The sequence below is a fragment of the Branchiostoma belcheri genome, unplaced genomic scaffold (assembly GCF_001625305.1).
Source record: "Branchiostoma belcheri isolate BF01 breed outbred unplaced genomic scaffold, Haploidv18h27 scaffold123, whole genome shotgun sequence".
Lineage (NCBI taxonomy): Eukaryota > Metazoa > Chordata > Leptocardii > Amphioxiformes > Branchiostomatidae > Branchiostoma > Branchiostoma belcheri.
The window spans coordinates 907443-925847 of NW_017802636.1; the positions used below are offsets into that span (position 1 = coordinate 907443).

At 44.7% G+C, this 18405-nt stretch overlaps 3 protein-coding genes across 4 annotated transcripts in view; all 3 read right to left on the reverse strand.

Annotated features, from left to right (window-relative positions):
- Positions 1-774: 774 nt before the first annotated feature.
- On the reverse strand, positions 775-2042 carry LOC109463176. Its single transcript, XM_019759890.1, has 3 exons — positions 1808-2042; positions 1430-1555; positions 775-1081 (listed from the first exon to the last, which is right to left on the reverse strand). Exons 1-3 carry the CDS (start codon positions 1967-1969, stop codon positions 923-925), a joined length of 447 nt encoding a protein of 148 aa, XP_019615449.1. The 5' UTR covers positions 1970-2042; the 3' UTR covers positions 775-922.
- Positions 2043-3694: 1652 nt separating this feature from the next.
- On the reverse strand, positions 3695-6433 carry LOC109463211. The gene is made up of 7 exons (XM_019759932.1): positions 6178-6433; positions 5916-6038; positions 5439-5714; positions 4881-5003; positions 4351-4614; positions 3983-4102; positions 3695-3871 (listed from the first exon to the last, which is right to left on the reverse strand). The coding sequence occupies exons 1-7, from the start codon at positions 6334-6336 to the stop codon at positions 3749-3751; spliced, it is 1188 nt and encodes a 395-aa protein (XP_019615491.1). The 5' UTR covers positions 6337-6433; the 3' UTR covers positions 3695-3748.
- Positions 6434-6855: 422 nt separating this feature from the next.
- The window catches only part of LOC109463210 (usherin-like), a 14104-nt gene continuing 2554 nt past the window's right edge, over positions 6856-18405 (reverse strand). The window contains exons 1-14 of one of the 2 annotated variants that reach the window (XM_019759930.1): positions 18073-18288; positions 17635-17792; positions 17100-17297; positions 16480-16652; positions 15919-16132; positions 15440-15547; positions 12001-15272; positions 11191-11438; positions 10742-10965; positions 10444-10620; positions 10251-10328; positions 9700-9944; positions 9099-9362; positions 6856-8580 (exon numbers count right to left, since the gene is read on the reverse strand). In XM_019759930.1, coding sequence (XP_019615489.1) covers positions 8497-8580; positions 9099-9362; positions 9700-9944; positions 10251-10328; positions 10444-10620; positions 10742-10965; positions 11191-11438; positions 12001-15272; positions 15440-15547; positions 15919-16111 — 4893 coding nt within the window. In that variant the 5' untranslated portion in view covers positions 16112-16132; positions 16480-16652; positions 17100-17297; positions 17635-17792; positions 18073-18288 and the 3' untranslated portion in view covers positions 6856-8496. Of the gene's footprint in view, positions 8581-9083; positions 9363-9699; positions 9945-10250; positions 10329-10443; positions 10621-10741; positions 10966-11190; positions 11439-12000; positions 15273-15439; positions 15548-15918; positions 16133-16479; positions 16653-17099; positions 17298-17634; positions 17793-18072; positions 18289-18405 lie in introns of those variants that run through there. The other variant, XM_019759931.1, reaches the window with a different exon arrangement.

Sequence of the window (18405 nt, forward strand, 5' to 3'; positions counted from 1 at the left end):
AAGGTGTTGAAAATAAAAGCCATAGAGTTTTGTGTTGTCAGCGCTAATTGACACTGATGAATTAGTGAGAGGTTAGTTTTCCGTGATGACCCTGTAGACCGCCTCGGCCCAGCTGACAGCAACACTTCCGCTGGTGGGGTTATAGGGTCACTTTAATGGTGGTGTTTACCTTCGTCTGACAGTCACTACATTCCCTGGGAGTTCCAGAACCAACGTGTTTGTGGTGCTGGCCAGTTTTAGAAACGCGCTGTCCTTTTGGATTCTTCAAATGTAGACAGGAGAAATTTACGAGAGGTGGCCGGTTTACGGCACGGAGTCAGCTTACTGCTGGGCCGCGGCGATCGATCATTGTCACAATACTCAACACTTCAGCAGGAAAAGTTCACAAAGGATTTATGTGATAAAATATGTCACACAGCACCTCCATATGCTTTTCCTTTTTTTTCCAAATTTGTATACCCTCGGTGTTTTACTAAGTTCCATTAATTAACAGAGCGACAGCATCGCCGTTTTTGAAACTTAGGAAACCTCCGCGCTGTACCATTGAAGAACTTGAGAAAAATTAGCCGGCTACGGAAAGCCGGCTTCAATCCCTACAACGCCATCTAGCATGGTGGAGTTAAAACGCAGATGTTATGCCTTTTTGACCTAAACTATGGCAACTATCACCGATATCCATGTAATTTATACCAGTATGTGGGAAATCATTTAACTGTACAGAAAGCTTAATACCGTCAAAGCGAAGGACACTAATGAATGAATAACACATTAAAGCAATCTTCATTACTTTTATTTTAATCAGGACGCGTCCTGGCGTTGCAAATATTCGAAATCTCCAAGCAGACCTTGTAAGGCAAACTTTTTGGTTTCTCTACACGATACCTATATACTGCCTCGCCTGGACATAAGCGTGCTTGCGGCGTCAGCCTGTGATCGGGACGGTGCTCAGGTCCGCGCGGCAGCGGATGAAGTTGACTTCCCGCCTGACGTTGTTATCGTCCTCGACGACATTCCCAGAGCCTTCTACCACTTCCATGATCACGGCGTTGTGTTGGACAATCTCAGAGGAGCACATCAGGTTCTGAAATAGACAGTTCATGTCACATACTAGATTAAATAGATATCCAAGGAATTTTTGTATGACTTTTCTTGAAACAATGGTACATTTAATAAGGATTATAACGTTACAATGCTTTCGCTAGAGCTATACAAAGTGTGTAGTGTGATCTGCTATATCTAAAATTCACACAGGGACATGTATCCACTTGTTTACAACATAAATATGTATGTCACGTGTTGGCTGCTGATTTGCACCATTGACGTTGGTTGTGCAGTCCCTCACTGTCAGGGGCTACTTACTTCGTCGCATTGCCATTGTTTATCTTGTTCAAGTTTCAATTAACATCTAACGTTAGAGCTGAACACTTACCCTGCCGTGATCGCTCACAACACATTTTTCATCGGCCTCCTCCGCAGGCATCAGCGGGTCGTTACGGCAGTCCGACAGGCCTAGCCTGATGTCAAACTTCTGGTAGGTAACCTCATCCTGAGGGGACTGGAATGGTTTGGTTGTATGAATATAGGAATGAAGGCCCAGCGCAAACAGTTCTGTAATTCTATAGAGAACGGTCACAATTGTAACAACGTGAATGTGATGTAGTTGTAGCCTCATCGGTTGAGTGGTCGCACATGTAGGCAGATTTTTAAAATTCAACCGAAACACAGATTATTCAGTAAATACAGCGGATAAACTGAAGTATAGTAACACTTGAGTATAGTATATTTCACTAAGTAGATGTGCCCTTACTTCAGCCGAGCGGATGACCTCCTCCAACACATAGAGATTGGGCAGCCTGCTGTTGGCGTTAATGATGTCCACCACGTGGTAGACGGAGTACCTGACTCCAGCGGGGTAGTCCGCCCCTGCCGCGAGGGAGAGCAGTCCAAACACACACACCAGGCCCAGCATCGTGCAGCGTCAAATGGTACAGGTGTGCCGAAGGTGTTCCACTGCTGTTGTTATACCTGTGACAACAGGGGCATCCTGAATGATATGGCCGGTAGGCATCACCATAAATCTTCAATTTGTTGGAAGATGAGTGATGAACTTACGACATGAAAAGTCAACAAATTAAAACTCTTCAAAGCAGTTATCTTTTATTTGACAAATGTACAAATGTACCTTGAATACTCGATGAACATTTTGAACATTTTTGACGGCATAAGACAAGGTGGAACTTCTCAAATTAGACTTCTGAAAAAGGTCTCCTGCGGCGGACGTCAACCACCGAAGTTCTTTAACTTAAAGATGCCTAGAAACGTTCCCCAATATACTGCCCTAGCCCTACCCCACGTTTGTGGTTTATTGTAAGTTGTGATATTCTGTGTGTATAGTACGGTCCCATATTTACTAAATTGTATTGTATTGTATTGTATTGTATTGTATTGTATTGTATTGTATTGTATTGTATTGTATTGTATTGTATTGTATTGTCAAAAGAATTTCAAGACATGTGTAAGAACCTTCAGTTATTGGCGTATGGAGTTACTAGGTATGTTACACTAGTAGTTCGTTTCAAAGCCCCTGCAATTGTACAGATAGCCAATACCCGGGGCTGATGCTTCCTAGTGACTATGGACACATCCTGGGGTGGAGATACCTTATCTGTGTGTTTGTCGTTCGTCCACAGCAGTATGACGTAAGCAGTGAGAAACGGACCAGCTGGCTCTGAACCATGTCATCACTTTTGGGTTTTTCTAAAATAGCACGATGATTTACATATCGAAGAAACGGAAAGGGCAGTACTTCGGTGAGTCGTGTGATGACATCACAACTCGTGACACAATCGTGCCGTAGCAAACACCTCAACCTACGGAAAACATCTCCAGCTGGCACTTCCCAGTAAGTTGACCCACAATTGGCGATTCACTTAATTTTGATATGGTTATAGGACAATAATAGCCACGGGGGGAGAGTTCACCTGCTGTTGTGTATGAAATGATATCAAAGGTCACAGGATGGAGAAAATGTCTACAAATGGCTTATACGGATATATTGTTTTTGGTTGAACAATATCGCAGTTAAGAAAGATAAGTAAGTTACATACTTTGTGTTTGTTCGCAGTGTAAAGGTTCCGTTGGCAGCCGTGCCAAATCACATTGAGCACAGCGGAAACTCAGTAGGGTATGGCCGTTCACCGGGCCGGCTGTCGTTATGTAGTGGATTCTCCCATCAGAGTTCGTTGTGCAGGTATACAGGTATAAAAACTTCCGGAGTGGAAGTCTCTGAATCATTATGCATGCCTCGCTCCTAGTCACTGTCTCATCAACCAACAACATTCCGCTATGTTGCATTAGCCGCGTTGTCAGTGTTCACCATTATTAGAGTGGATAAAATATCCACTAACCCAGACAAGTTTGCTTCATGATCGTTCGTTAAACAACTACCCACAAAAAGCACCATGTAGGAGGGTTGAGAATTTTTTTAGCCACATACGAAGTGTTTACGGTCGTGAAGATGCGACTCGGGAAAGTTTTCTGCTGCCCTGCTGTACAATTTATAAGTTTGGGAAACCATCGTTCCATGGCAAAAAGACTAAAATCAGAATACATGCAGATAATGCAATTTTTCACATGTGAACTTACACTGCAAGTCTGCAACGCTATATATTCATCAAATTAAACACGAGGCAAATTATGTCATGATTGATCAATGCGTTTATTTTGTTGAAAGTCTGCCGCTGCCCGCTCAGCCCTGGACGAGAACCGTCTGCAGGGTGGTAGGCACGCCGCACTGCAGATTCTCCACCCGCCTGCGGACGGCGTCCGAGTCCGACACCTGCTGCACCACGGACCCGGTACAGTCTTGGCTCTGTAATGAAAAAAAAAACAGAGGCTTGCAACATTTTCTGCAGAAGCTCATTGAGTTGATGGTAACTTATATACGCACATGTGATGTAGAAGCTTTGTATAACTAACTCACTCTGTGTGGTTCCGGGACAGGGCAGCGAACAGTGGCCGACAGCGCATCCATACTTCCCTTTTGGCAGTCGGAGTAGGCGATGCGAATGGCGAACCTGTGTACTGACTGCCCATCGGACACCTGAAAAAAACAACTAGGCGTTATAATGGAACTCTTGGAAATGCTTTATGTGTTATCGTTACGCTGCTGCTCACGTGAAATCTGTGTATATGACCTTCCAGTGCTAGAAGCTAGCATTGCCTAAGGTTCAATCAAAGCGTCATGCTTGTTGAGAAACGAGCCGAGAAACAAACACCCAATTCCGTCCAGAGGAGATCGCCTGCGTTCGGGTTCTCTCAGAGTCACAGAATGATTTACAGAACATCTACCTGCTCTCCTGATTTCATCACCGCCTCCAGCACCCATTGATTGTCATGCCCGCTGCCGCGGTTGATGGCATCAATGGCGAAGTAGATGGACCCGCGCACTCCGGCATCGTAGGTCGCGAAGGAAACGGCCGTCAGGCTACCGGACAGGACGGGCCGGACGGTGTCCCGCGCTTGCCTGGCTGCGCTGCATTCCAGCTCTGCAATGCGTCTGCGCACACCACTGTCCGACAAGTACTGGATCACAGTACCCCTGCAGTCTTGACTCTGAAGAGAAGATTAATGTGAAACTCGGTACAGTCAGTAGTACTATTCTGCTTTCTTCACTTCTGGTGATCATTTTCACATTTACAAGCATTTCATCTGCAAAATGTACAAACTATAGCTCCTCGTGATCACTCTATAGATCAACAGCTTACATAGCTCAAATCGTTCTTGATGATAGCTCAATCAGTCTTACAGACTCTTGAAAATACAGGATAAAGCCATGAAGTGTAGATCTGACCAGAAAATGAAAGACCAAGTTGTCTCACCCTGTGTGGATCCGGGACGCTGCAGCGCTCGGCCGACACAATGGCGTCAGCGGCACCATTGGGACAGTCGGAGTAAGCCAGGCGGATGGCAAAACTGTGGCGAGACTCCTTCCGGGACACAACCTGGAGTGCAACGTGTAAGGACATTTATATTGTCAAATATCGAGAGAGGACACCTACAGAAGAACCTACAGTGCCTACAGAATAACAAAAACAAGAAACGCCATGCTGACACGTCTGATAACATTTCAGACGGTTGATCTAAGTGGTACCCCATATCATGAGCATACCTCCTAATCTATCGACTAATGGGTGTAGAGATGTATACAACGCAGCAACGCACCTGCCTGAACTGGACTTACGCAAAGCTTTCTTCATCTTGCGCACACATGGATTTCTTCAACTACTCCAATAACATGGTCAATGTCACCTTATGACGTCCCATATTACCCTTAACAGGTAAACCATAACCGTGTCCCTACTAAGCCCCTTAAGGTCCAGAACAATGAACAGACCAAAGGAACAATGTGACGACAGTAACCGTGTTTCGATTCTTACCAGCTCTCCTGAGCGCAGCACCTCCTCCAGCACCCACTGATTGTCCAGCCCGCTGCGCTGGTTGATGGAGTCAATAGCGAAGTAGATAGAGCCCCGTGTGCCGGCCTCGTAAGTCCCCGGTGCACTGGCAGAGACAGCGTCGGTAAGAGGGCCGAGGGACTCATCGGTCTGGGCGCCCAGGGCGACTTGCGCTCCCCCACACTCAGCACCGACAAGCCGCCTGCGTACACCGGCGTCCGACAGAACCTGAGTCACGGCAGCCGTGCAATCCACACTCTGGAGAACGGAACAGGTGGTCAGACTAGGGTTTGTGCCTGCCCAGTATTTTCTGATCCATTGGTATCCTGATGTGATTAGTACGGTTTTGGGAAAAGTAAGCAAGTAAGTTTTGCATTTGCCATAAATGCCTACTTATCATCATAAAATGTATATTGAAATCTGAAGAACATCGTAGACGGTCACGAATGCTCCCCTCACCCTGTGCGCATCCTGCACTGGGCACCGTTGTGACGCTACAAACGCATCGGCCGCGCCGTTCCGGCAGTCCGAGTAGGCCAGACGGACAGCAAACTTGTGTAGGGTCTCCACACGAGACACAATCTGTGAGGAGATAACGTTAGACCACATTATAACTGCAGTTCATCAAAGGAAGATGAGATGAGCGGGAAAAGGTTTGCTCAAACAAAGATTTGAAGAAAATCTAGTAATGTGGATTGGTCAGCCCAAAGAGCATTCCTACCTCTTCACCAGAACGCAACACTTCTTCCAACACAAACTGGTTGTCCAGCTCGCTGCCACGGTTGATGTTATCGATGGCGAAGTAAATAGACCCGCGTAGACCTGCGTCGTACGCCACAGCCAGGGAGGCCAGCGCCAACAGACACACTGTACGAAGCATGGTGGCCAATTTCTATGATTATAGGACTACAGGCGCAGCTTTTGCCAGCCTTAAATGAGGTTGTGTTATCACCAAACCAGAGAGCAAACTCTGAGCCGTCAGCGTCCTTGAGATTATTATTAACACGAACAAATAGACCGGAAGGTATTCCTTAGGTATTTGCATAGTGCAAGTTTCTAAAATACGCCAATCGTTGATAAACTAGCACTAAAAATCGTGGGGCAAGGACAAATTTTGAGAGGGCATCTAACAAAAAAGACTACCTTACTTTTGTTCTAGTCCGTCACAATACAGATGAAAGGAAGTTTATTATTATAATAAATAACTTATTTTTTTATTGTCCGCACCGTTAGCAATTAAGTGTTATGCTTCCTGACTAACTGGGACCAGTACAGTCCATGATTGCAAAGATATTATTCCGTAAATACGATAGAAAAAGAAAACCATTTCTTTAGCTTTTGCAGCCATCAATATCAATTTTTTCTTGGCACACAAGATTGTGCACAGGTTTGTAACTGATAAAATCTCACTTTATTTCTTCAAAATTCTTTGTACAAAATTTCCACACAGACACAAAGTAACAAACAAAATTCTGCATCATTGTTTCTATCACATTCAGGACATGCAACAAATGAAACTACCAAATTTGTACAGTAAAAAATTTGGCACTCACATGTACATGTAGCTCATAAACATATTCAATACACCACACAAGTCTTAACTACATTGTAAGTTGAAAATTCACAACAATATCAAAGATAAATTATCCAATTAAGAGGTATTAATTGAATTGTTACATACAAACCACATCTGAACTTAATATTCACTGGGTTTAGCCTGTTTCAAACAGGTTACTTAATATATATTGGTGCATAGATCAAACTGCTATCTACAGCAGTGCTTGGGGTAATTGCCTTAAATACAAGGCAATTAATGTCACACATCAAGAAGCTTAAATGTTGCCTGTCAAAGAATATCATCTTATGTTAAGCATGTACCCCAGGGAATCATTCTGATGACTTCTGATAAATTTGACTTATGGCAAGATCCTAATATAAGATAATTGAGTAATGTACATACATAGTAATACCCATGAAAACCTGGTTTTTAGTGAGAAGTGAAACCATCCCTACTGTATTCTATGGCAATATTTGGTGGCAAGCGTACTTGTCGTTTGCTGTTGAAGTGTTTGGCATAAGTTCTTTGCATCATTGCTTGTTTGTAAGTAACCCATAAAAAACATGCTGCTGTACATCGTATTGCTATAAAGTGGCAAGTTTGCTAGGGAGTAATGACATTGCAGCTGACAGCGCACGTTCAAGGCAAAAGGTCCATACAATGTTTTCAACAAACAAAAGCACATTGATAACAAGTCAAAAGAAAGAAGACTCTACATTATATTGTCAATCTGTGTTTTTGCTCCTTTCCAGTCCAAAAAGTTGAGATTTTGCTAAAACCATGCTTCAAGTTAAAGGAAAACTAATCTAAGAACATTATGGAGACAACTTCTACAATACATATTTGAGCCCTTACATTTCTTTTCTGGGGAGTTAACCTCTGGTAGTGCAGTTGGCAACCCTTTGCAAAGTTTCCTTATGTATCAAGTTATTGCTTCCTGACCTTGCATTACATTTGTACAAAAGTTGTTGGAATAATTTTGTCAACTGGGACTCATTGTTACATGTACTACCCCAATGTTATAAGACTACTTTCATGGTGATAATTTGTTACAAACAATCGTGACTACTAACCAATAACTGGCAAGGCAAACTTATCAGGACATCACTGACAATTTAATATACAATACAACGGCTTGCTGGTATGAACAGTGCACATAGGACTTGTAATCTCCTGAAAATCTCTCCCAATCACTCTTTCAAAAATATCTTACATACTTCATTTTGGACACACAATATTTTTTCTAAGAGGTAATCATTCTTTAGAAACCTGGTAAAAAAATATCGTCTCTTATACAAGTTCAGTACTAAGCGATCTTCCCAGGGTTTGGCAGTCACAATCTCAGTTTTTTAAGGATAGATTTGTGAAGGATTTTCCTTTCCAAAAACTCCTCCAACTGTTTATAAGTCTGAATTGTGGCAGATAGACCCTGGGCAAAATTCTCAAAGTTTGTGCTACAACAACTTTTTATATCCTCCACCCTCATAGATGAGTGTCAGTGAACATGGTGTGCTCCTTCTGGAAGCTGACACTGCCGTCACTGCTCTCCACCTCATCAGGGTCGTACTGTAACAAGGACAAGCGGCAAGTTAGCAGGGGTTCTACCACAACTGATGGGATGATTAGTGGGCTTAGATTCAGTTTTTCAATAGCTTCAACTGGCTTGTAGGAATCATTGGGAATTCAAACTGAATCTGAGTAAACTTCAGCATGTTGCAAATTATGGACAATCAAAGTGTCAAATCAGCTTTGCCCCAGAAATTGCTCATGTCGCAATGTTCTTACCTTATTGTTATTGATATGAATATTTGTCACGGATAATTGATTATGTAATGTTCTGGGAGTCTCAGATTAGAGAAAAATATCTGCAATCTCGATCATATCATCAACTAGGATCATTTGTCACTTTCTTCACATCGTTTAAAGATGTCAAGGAACAGCACACCTTAAAGTGATGGTGGTGAAGGTGAGTTAGGTATGGGGGGAATGTTAACAGTTAACGTTAGTGCTAAGTGCCTAAAGTGAAGGTGGAACAAGAACAGTGCTAGACTAGAAGAAGGGATACTTACAGAGTACATACTGACCAGGCCACTATCTGCAGGTACATGACCGTCCCACATGGCGTCATCATCGTCATCCAGGAATTTTCCCGACAGCTTGTCAGACACGACGATGTCCTCCAGCGGGTCCACCATGCCGCTCCTGCTGCTGTGTAAGGAGGTGTGGGAGTACGCTGGGTTCATGTGTGCGTATGCTGGGTTCAGGTGAGAGTAGCTAGCCTGGCTGGTGCGACCCATGCTGCGGGTGTGGCGACTGGAGGCAGTAGGTGGTCTCATGGCTGGCATTGTCTGGAATGGAACAAATTGTAGATATTAGGTGTTACCCATCAATACCAATAGGTATGAAAAACATCATGATTGTAGTGAGAACCCTGCAAGTATCTAGCTTTCCTTAATCGCTATTCTTTATGATGATGTTTATTATTGTCAATGCCATTTACAATTATAAATACTCAGAACTGCATGCTTTTTAACGAGAAATGTTGCCAATCTAGTGTTACAGCTGGGAACCTTTTAGAAGACTTTATTTCATACTTACTTAATTATCAGTGTGACCTTATCAACCTGGTAATGCAGACTTATCGTCTGTTCAATCATATATCTAAAGTGATGCATGTCCTCCTACCATGATGCTGCCATCAGGAGCGGGGTACACACACTCAGCCAGGGGTGTCCTTCTCTTCTGCCTGGGAGCCAGCGGGGCTCGCTGCCGTTCATACGGGGGCTTCCTGGTGCCGGCTCTCCGCAGGAACAGGGCGATGATGATGAGCAGGAGAATCATGGCGACTAGCGTAGCAGTGACCACAAACCACACACTGTGGTACCACGGTGTACTGACCCTGGTCGCAGGGGTGGGGACCAAAACAGCACCTTGGACACACGGGGGTAAATAACAATTAGGGATGGACCACAGAGGATCTTGAGGGGGTTTGACAATAGAAGAAAGAAAAGTATCATTAGGATGATATAAAATGCAAAAAAAGGTGCAAAAGAGAGTTGAAAGAAAAAAGAAGACAACAGGTGGTTCACAGGTGATCTACATGGTTTCCTTCATTTTCATGACAATGCTGACACCAAGTATGGTCCCATGTCTTGTCAACTGAATATCTGGACTTGTGAGCTTATGAGCACCCATGCAGGAGTGTTATCCTAGTACATGTACCAGCTGTGACCTACCTGTGTCTGGGTTGTAGGTTGCTGTTACAGTAGAAGCCTGGCCTTGGGCGGTGCGGACTTCAACACGGATGGTGTACACTAGTGGGAACACAGGAAATTTATTATTGATGATCTCTTCGGATGACATGGCTATAAGATGGACAGTTAGGTTGATACATTGAAAAAAAAGTACAAAGAAGGACCTTTTCCCCACCTTTGACACTGCTTCTGTAGATGTCATAAGCAGTGTTCAGCCCGCTGTATCTGATTTCCTCATTATCAAACAGGACATACTCCTCAAGGTACCCGTTCAAACTGAAGGCGTCGCTCCAGTCCACATGCACAAAGCTCTGGTTACTGGTCATGTCTGGCACGTTCACAGCAGTGGGTGCTGCAGAAACACAACAAACAAATAAGCAAACAGAGGCTCAAACTAGACCACAGGAACCACAGGAAAAGAAGTGAGCTGATTGTTTGAACATTAGATAATGGTATTGTCATGCAGGACTCACGGGCAGGTAAGGTTGTCCCTAGCTGCCAGCTAGACGGTGCCTCCCCATGCTCATTAAAGGCAGTGACCATGAACTCATAGTTGGTGTATGGGACCAGCTCCGTGGTGTTGTACATCAGCAGGGGGCCGTTGTAAACAACTGCTTCCTGTTGGGTGGTGCAAGGTCTAGACGGGGCGACCGGCTGACTGGTCAGGGGACATGCACGGCGCTGGCGCAACTCAAACCTGGGGGGGGGGATGTATCAATCACATCAACTGTAGGGTATGGTCTGTTATTCTGTCAACAATTCCAAAAATATGCAGTGGTGATGACAAACTAGACTACAAGGCTGATCTCCAAGCAATTTTTCAAGCTGAGTGAATATTTACTAGTAGACATGAGCTATATAGATACAAATAATTTCACCAATAACAACATTATGATAGTATAAAGTTTTTACTAATCCCCACCTGTTGATGATACCATTTCTATTGGCAGGATAGTCCCAGATGAGGTAGATGGCATCAGTATCTTTCCTCCGTATGTTCGGTGCACCCTGTCCTGTAGGTGCAGCTCCCAGTGTTCTCACATACGCTGGTGGACTGAGAGTTGACCCACCATTGGTGAACACAGCTACTCTGAACTCATAGTTGGTGTATGGATGGAGGTTTGTGATATCCCAGGGCATCCTGACAGTTGATACTACAACCTGGAGGACCTGAACACAAGCAAGCACAAATGTATTACTCCAACTTGATTATTATCAATTCAGTTGTGCAATACCTTTATTGTACATTCATGCCACGACGGGCTAGGTACAGGTCAAGATATAACAGACACATAACAAACGTATAATAATATAGAAAATTGGAGACAAAAGATACACTACTTGACTTAGACATACATACATAACGAACATACAAGGGTACTACACTAGGCTAATACAAAGTGTTCTAGTCACTGAGCTAATATAGAGAGGTCAACTTCTTCTCGCTTTTTTGTACAGTGGAAGATGTGGGAGCAGATCATGTTTAAACTTCTAATCCACATGCCTGATGCTTGTGTGCAATAATTTCAGGCAACAGGTAGATTTTGTTATATAGAAGCTACCTGCATTTACCTCTACATCAATCCGGTCCTTCTGGTCACTGACAAAAATCATATTTCAGAACTTTCTATATCAAGCATGTTATACCAACTATGAAAATTAGTGCAAACTGGCATACATTGTGTAAATGGATTCAGAAATGTATGGGTGGACATAAAAAGACTGAACATACCCCTGAGACATTGGCCTGGATATCGTACTTCACGATGTCTCCGTTTGGTCTTGCTGGAGGGGCAATGTTCACTGTCACCTGGCTTCCAGTGATAGAGGAGAAAGTTGGTGCCTGTAAGCCTTCTGGTCGTGAGTCTCCAGTTTTGACAGACTGCCAGGGACACTGGAAAATACTGCTGCAGGAGGTGCCTGCACTGTTCACTGATACAACGATGTACTCATAAAATGTGGCAGGTTGAAGGGAATTGTCTGTGTCACTGTAGACTGTGACAGCTGCAGAACCATTGTACACAAACACTGGGTTGGAAGTGGACTGAAGTCTCCTGTACAGTCGGTATTCTGTGATAATCCCTCTGGGGTCACTAGGGGGACCCCAAGATGCCTGGATACCAAGCATAGCACCAAGAGAATCAGCCAGTTGTGTAAGTACAGGCAGGGCCTGGTTAACAGGTGGGGCTTCACTGGTATACTCCCTAGAAACAGAACTCTGTACACAGCCCTTCAATGTGCAGGCCTCCAGGAAGAAAACATACTGTGTGTAGGGCTGCAGCCCATAAACATCTCTCTGGAAGGTGTCTCCTGTTAATGTGTATCGAGGGCTCCCATCTACATACAGGGTGTAGTTCTGAATGATTCCATTTGGAAATGCTGGAGGCATCCATTCTGCTCGGATGGCAGTGGAGGATAGAGCAGTGAGAGTCGGTGGGTCCAGCCCAGCTGGAATGTCTGCTATGGTATTGATGAGGGCTGGGGGACTGGGCCCTGTGCCACCAATACTGTTAAAGGCTTCCACTGTATAGCTGTACTGTCTTCCTGGGGTAAGCCCATAGTCGGTGTACCTTGTGTCACTCTCGTCATAGACCAAATTTCCATCTCTTCGGACCTCGTACCGGCGTATGACACCATTTGGGTACAGCGGTTCATCCCATGTTACTTCCACCACGGTTGAACTCAGCACACGGAGGGTCGGAGACTGCTGGTTTGTTGGCCGAGCCTCTGTAGTACGTGCAAGAGTGGTTGGGCTGTCCGTACATCCACCTCCAGTGCAGGCTCTCACAACAAAGCCGTATTCTCTGTATGAGATAAGACCGTCAACGACACAAGTGGTAACCAATCCAGAACATCTGGTTATACCGTCAGCTTTGAGCTCAAAGTTGTTGATCTCTCCATTGAGGATTCTGGGATACGACCATGTTGCCTGCACTGCTGTGGAGTTGATGGCAGCAATGACAGGTGCCTCTACTTGGAGAGGGGCAGTTTCCAGTGTACGTCTGGTTGCTGGCTGACTGACGGTGCATCCGCCTGTTGTACATGCTGTTATTGTATAGCTGTAGACAGTGTATGGCTCTAGTCCTGGGTCCTGGTAATCAAACAGCCTGGGATCAGCTGCCGAGAAAGAGATGGGTGCACTGTCATTCCTCTGCAACTGGTAGCTCTGAATGACTCCATTGGGCATGGCGGGTGCAGTCCATTTTATCCTCAATGTGCGAGCGTTAGAGCCTATGTATTCTACAACTGGAGCCTCAACATTGGCAGGTGCAGCCTGAGCAGTTTCCACACGGATCCAAGGGCTGTCCACAGAGCCAATGCTGTTATGGGCCCTGACTCTGTACTCATACACAGTGTATGGAGTCAGGTTACTGTCCACAAACATGTAGTTATCTTCATCTGTATCCGTGGTCTCGTACACAACACTTTCACCTGTTTGTCGGATATTGCGGCCTAAAGTCCTTGGCATTTGTCGTCTTATTACTTCATATCTGATGATTCTCCCATTGGGGTTGACAGGATTTGTCCAGGAAATGACGACATGTGTGCCATTCCACTCTGGAGTTGTTGGGCTGGGAAGATAATCAGGAAGGGTCTCAGCAGTGGTGAGTGCCTGCCTCTCGGAGCGGGCACATCCTGCCAATGTGCATGCTTCAAGAATCAATGTGTATGTTGTGTATGGTGTCAGTCTTCGGAAAGTATACTCCTTGGTCACTCCTACATATAGTGCCGGCATTTGTATCTGTCCATTTTCGCCAATTTCGTAAATGCGATACTCAGTGATGGCTCCGTTTGGCTCAGTGGGTTCGTCCCAAGACAAGTCCATTGAGTTGCCATCAGGAGCTTTGACGACTGAGAACAGTCCAACACCCCTGGGGGCAGCCTCTGCTGTTCTGACTGGTGTCCAGGGGCTGGTCGTGGCACCAGCGCTGTTCACAGCTGTGACTCGGACTCTGTACTCTGTGTATGGCTTCATGCCACTGATGGTTGCCTGCTGTCTGGGGCTTGCGACTGTAACAGCAGTGACAATGGGTTCTGGAAGGGTGGGGTCATTGCTTTGCTCTTGGTACTGGACAATGTACTGTGATATCTCACCATTTGGTGTGGTTGGTGGTTCCCAAGAGATGCTGATAGAATATGCACCAATTGCCTGAGCAGTGGGAGTCTGCATTCCAGATGGCGAATCTTCAAGAGTCCTCACAAGTGTCCAAGGGCTCTCTGTCTCTCCCTGGGAATTTCTGCTGACCACCTTGTACTCATACTGAGTGTATGGCTGGAGGTTGGTGTCAGTGCCTTTTCTTTCTTGGTTGAGGGCTGTTTCCAATACAAGCAGTCGTTGGTTGGTGCCAAACTCCCTCCTGAACACTTGGTAACGAGTGATCTCTCCGTTGGCCTGCAGGGGTGGTTCCCAGGATATCTCCACAACTCTTGGTCCAACAGCAACCAACTTGGGCGCCTCCTGACCACTTGGTGGTGCCTCACGGGTCCGTGCAAACACCTTTGGACCCAGCCCACACTCATCAGTACATGCCATCACCCTGATTTCATATTCCGTGTACGGAGTCAGCCCAGTTACACTGAAAAACAGTTGGTTCCCAACAGCCCTTCTCTCTCCTCCTTCCATCCCATAGTTCAGAGTGATGTAATAGTTCTGGATGACGCCGTTGGGTTCTGCGGGGATTTCCCATTCTGCATAGATCACAGTGGCACTAATGACAGTGACATTAGCAGCAGGAATGCCCTCGGGTGTGCTGGATGGGGTTGCTTGTGTTAGTGGGCTGCCTCGGCCAGGCCCCACACTGGTGTGTGCTGCTACCTGGTAAGTGTAGGTTGTACTTGGGGTGAGACCTGAGTCAGTAAAGGTCATGTTAACTCCACTGTAGATGACATTATTGTCCCTCAACAGCTGGTAGTGGGTGATGACGCCATTTGGACGTCCTGGTTCTGACCAGTACACCTCAATTTCAGTGGAGCTCACCGATACAAATCTGGGACGAGACACATCTGAAACAGAAGCAGCAGAACTTATTACCAGATGGAAGGATTTTGGCTATGGACTGGACTGCCATGAATGTTAGAAGATTTTCAAAAAATGGTGTAAAATGATATGTAACATGATTGTATAATGTTTTTTCTGCACCTGTTTTGTGCATTTATCAAACAAATCCTACCTTGTGGAATGTCCTGTCCTGTCCTGCCCACTGCAGGGTCAGAGTTTGTACACCCAGCTGCTGTACAGGCTGTCAGGCTGTAACTGTACTCTGTGTACGGGTCAAGACCTGTAGAAGGGTAGGTCAAATACAAAACTGTTAAAAAAACCCTCTTGAGAAATATAAGGTACATACTAAGATACCTGATATGCAATATGAAAGTTGTAAATTTTATCAACATTGCAATATTGCAATATTTTATTTTCCTACATGTTAGGGTTTTTGCATTATGTGAATGAAAAATTTCTAAAATACAAGACAACAGTAGGGGCTGAATACTGCTACAGGTAAAGATGCTACCAAAGAAAGCTCAAATGGAAAAATCATGGCCAGACTGTCTGTAATGTTATTTGTATGTACAGCCCCCATAGCCGAGTTCATTTCACAACTACTGTCAATTAGACTAAAAACGTACATTGTATGTCAGTGTTTTCACCTACCAGTGTGTAGGTACTGCTTGGGATCCTCCATGTCCATCTGTGTGTACAACACAGTCTGGGATGTTTCGTTGACCAGGTTCAGACGATACTCGCGGATGATACCATTCGGCTGCCCTGGATCCCTCCAGGTGATGTTGAGGCGGGTGGAACTAACTGCCATGATGGCAGGAGGCTGGACCTGAGCAGGGGCCATCTGAAGGGTAGCAACTGTCACCTGAAAAAAAATGTCAAAATCATCATCAGCTGGTCTGTTTCTCTACCAGCTATGACTCCTGTCCACCTGACTGTGTACTTTAGGTCATACATGTACATCTGGACCTTTCTAGGCCAACAACACCTTAAGAGGAAGACATTAGACATATCAAGGACGTTAAAACATTGGACATTCATTTCTAAAAAGTACTGGAGACCATCTTTAACATCCGCATTTCCAATGGGATTTGCATTTTGTAACAGTATTTTTTAAACGTTAGTAAACATCATCTTGGTTGTATATCCTCCATTATGAAATATAATAAGTTGTGAAGAATGAAGATTGTTTATTAGTATAACATTGGTTACCTCCTCACTCTCCCCATACCCAACACTGGTGTAGGCTCTCAGTTTGTAGATATACTCCTGGTAGGGCCTGATGTTGCCCAGGTCTCGGTACTGCCTGGCCAGTCCCTGGTAGACTTGCCTGAAGATCTGACCAGCACCATCCGCACGCAGCAGAGAGTAGCGAATAATAACACCTACAGGGGAAAAATAGACATAGTAATTTACATTACAACATGGTTTACATTCTAGACATTACAAGTACAAGGTATGACTAGAGAGTGGCACTGCTATAGACCCAATCCATAATGCCTTTATACAGTTAATGAATCACCTTCTTACACCATCACTTAGCTCTGGTACAAAATTTTACTTCAGAATGATTGATTTTTCAGAATAAGCTAGGAAAAGGCACGTTGCATGAACGTTGGTCAGACTCATGTCAAGGTTACCAAACAGAAAAGACCATTTTGTTTCTTGACCATCAGTGATCAAAATAATAGCATCATGAAAGCCACGTACAAAATCATTCTGACCTTACATTCTGTCAGGAACTTATTAGTTACCATCATGACCTTTCACCACTGTATACGTTAGAAGTCAAATATTTTGTGCAGTGCTTTTTATCAAGGATAATTACTTACCATTGGGTTTTCCAGGCTCCTCCCAATCCAGGTTGACGACATTGTACTCCCCCTCTGTAACAGACCACTCAGGTGGAGACACCTGTTCTGGGGACGACTCTCGTGTTCGTGCAAGGGACGCCTCACTGGTTCCCTCCCCACCAGCATTCACCACCACCACCTGATATTCATACTGGGTGTACGGCTCCAAACTGGTGTCTGAGGAGCAATCAGATTGATGGATCAGGTATCATCATCATGCCACAAAACCTTTGTTGGCAGGTCTATCATCTAAATGAATGCAACTTGGCTTAGTTTTGTTTTGGGTACCACTAGTGAACGGGTTGATTTCATTGATTTCTAGGACCAGTTTTGAGTCTAAAAGTTGTAAAGTACTCTGACTTTTTGGTGGCAAACACAAATACTGTTGGTTAAATGTTGGAATATACCTGAGTTGGTGTGTTACGCCAAAGCGCGGTTATACTGACCATACTGATACAGATACAGAATTGCTTTCAGGACAATACAGATATACAGATAATAAATCAGTTCTGACCTGTGAAGCTGAAGACATTTGTCCCACCAGTGTAGACGTCTGATGTCTCCTGTGTACAGATGCCAGGGTTGGTGGTGGGCTGGGGGGTGGAGGAGACAGTCCCCTCATATGCCCCTTCCACTATTGTACATATACTGGAGCTTGTGCTAAAGTCACACCTGCAGATTATAACATACGCCAAGAGAATGGTTAGTAGCAGGTTCAATCTCAAGTGACATGTCATCTATTTGGGAGTCCCAATCCTAAAAGCCTACAATCCAGAAGTAAAAATGTGAATCAGATGTTGTCTGGGACAATCTTAAGGGGTTTGTATACTTCATCCCAGTATTAAACCGGCAACAATTTCATACCACATCCATGTTTCTCTTGTGCATTAGACATTCCCTGAATGCCACTGTCTATTAGTAAGTAATCCCACATCCCCTTAGTAACTCTGACCTGTTACAGAATGCTCCTGCAGTCTGGCTGATGGGGCATGTCACTCCGTCTCCACAGTCACTGAAGGATGAGGTGATGCGATACGGTCGGTCGGCACACACGTGGGTGGCACTGTTGAACCCAACATTGTTACAACAGGAGAGGTCAGGGCGGACCAGGTTCAATCCACAGCACTGGCGGTTGTCATTATTCTTGTCATCTTCACTGTCATATGTGTGGACCTGTCAAGTAATGACAAAAAAAAAAACAATAAAGAATACATTACATCTCGTATAATCATACATGTATGGGCTGGGAAATTTTCAATGGGGCAGTTGTGTACCTGTTCAGTGG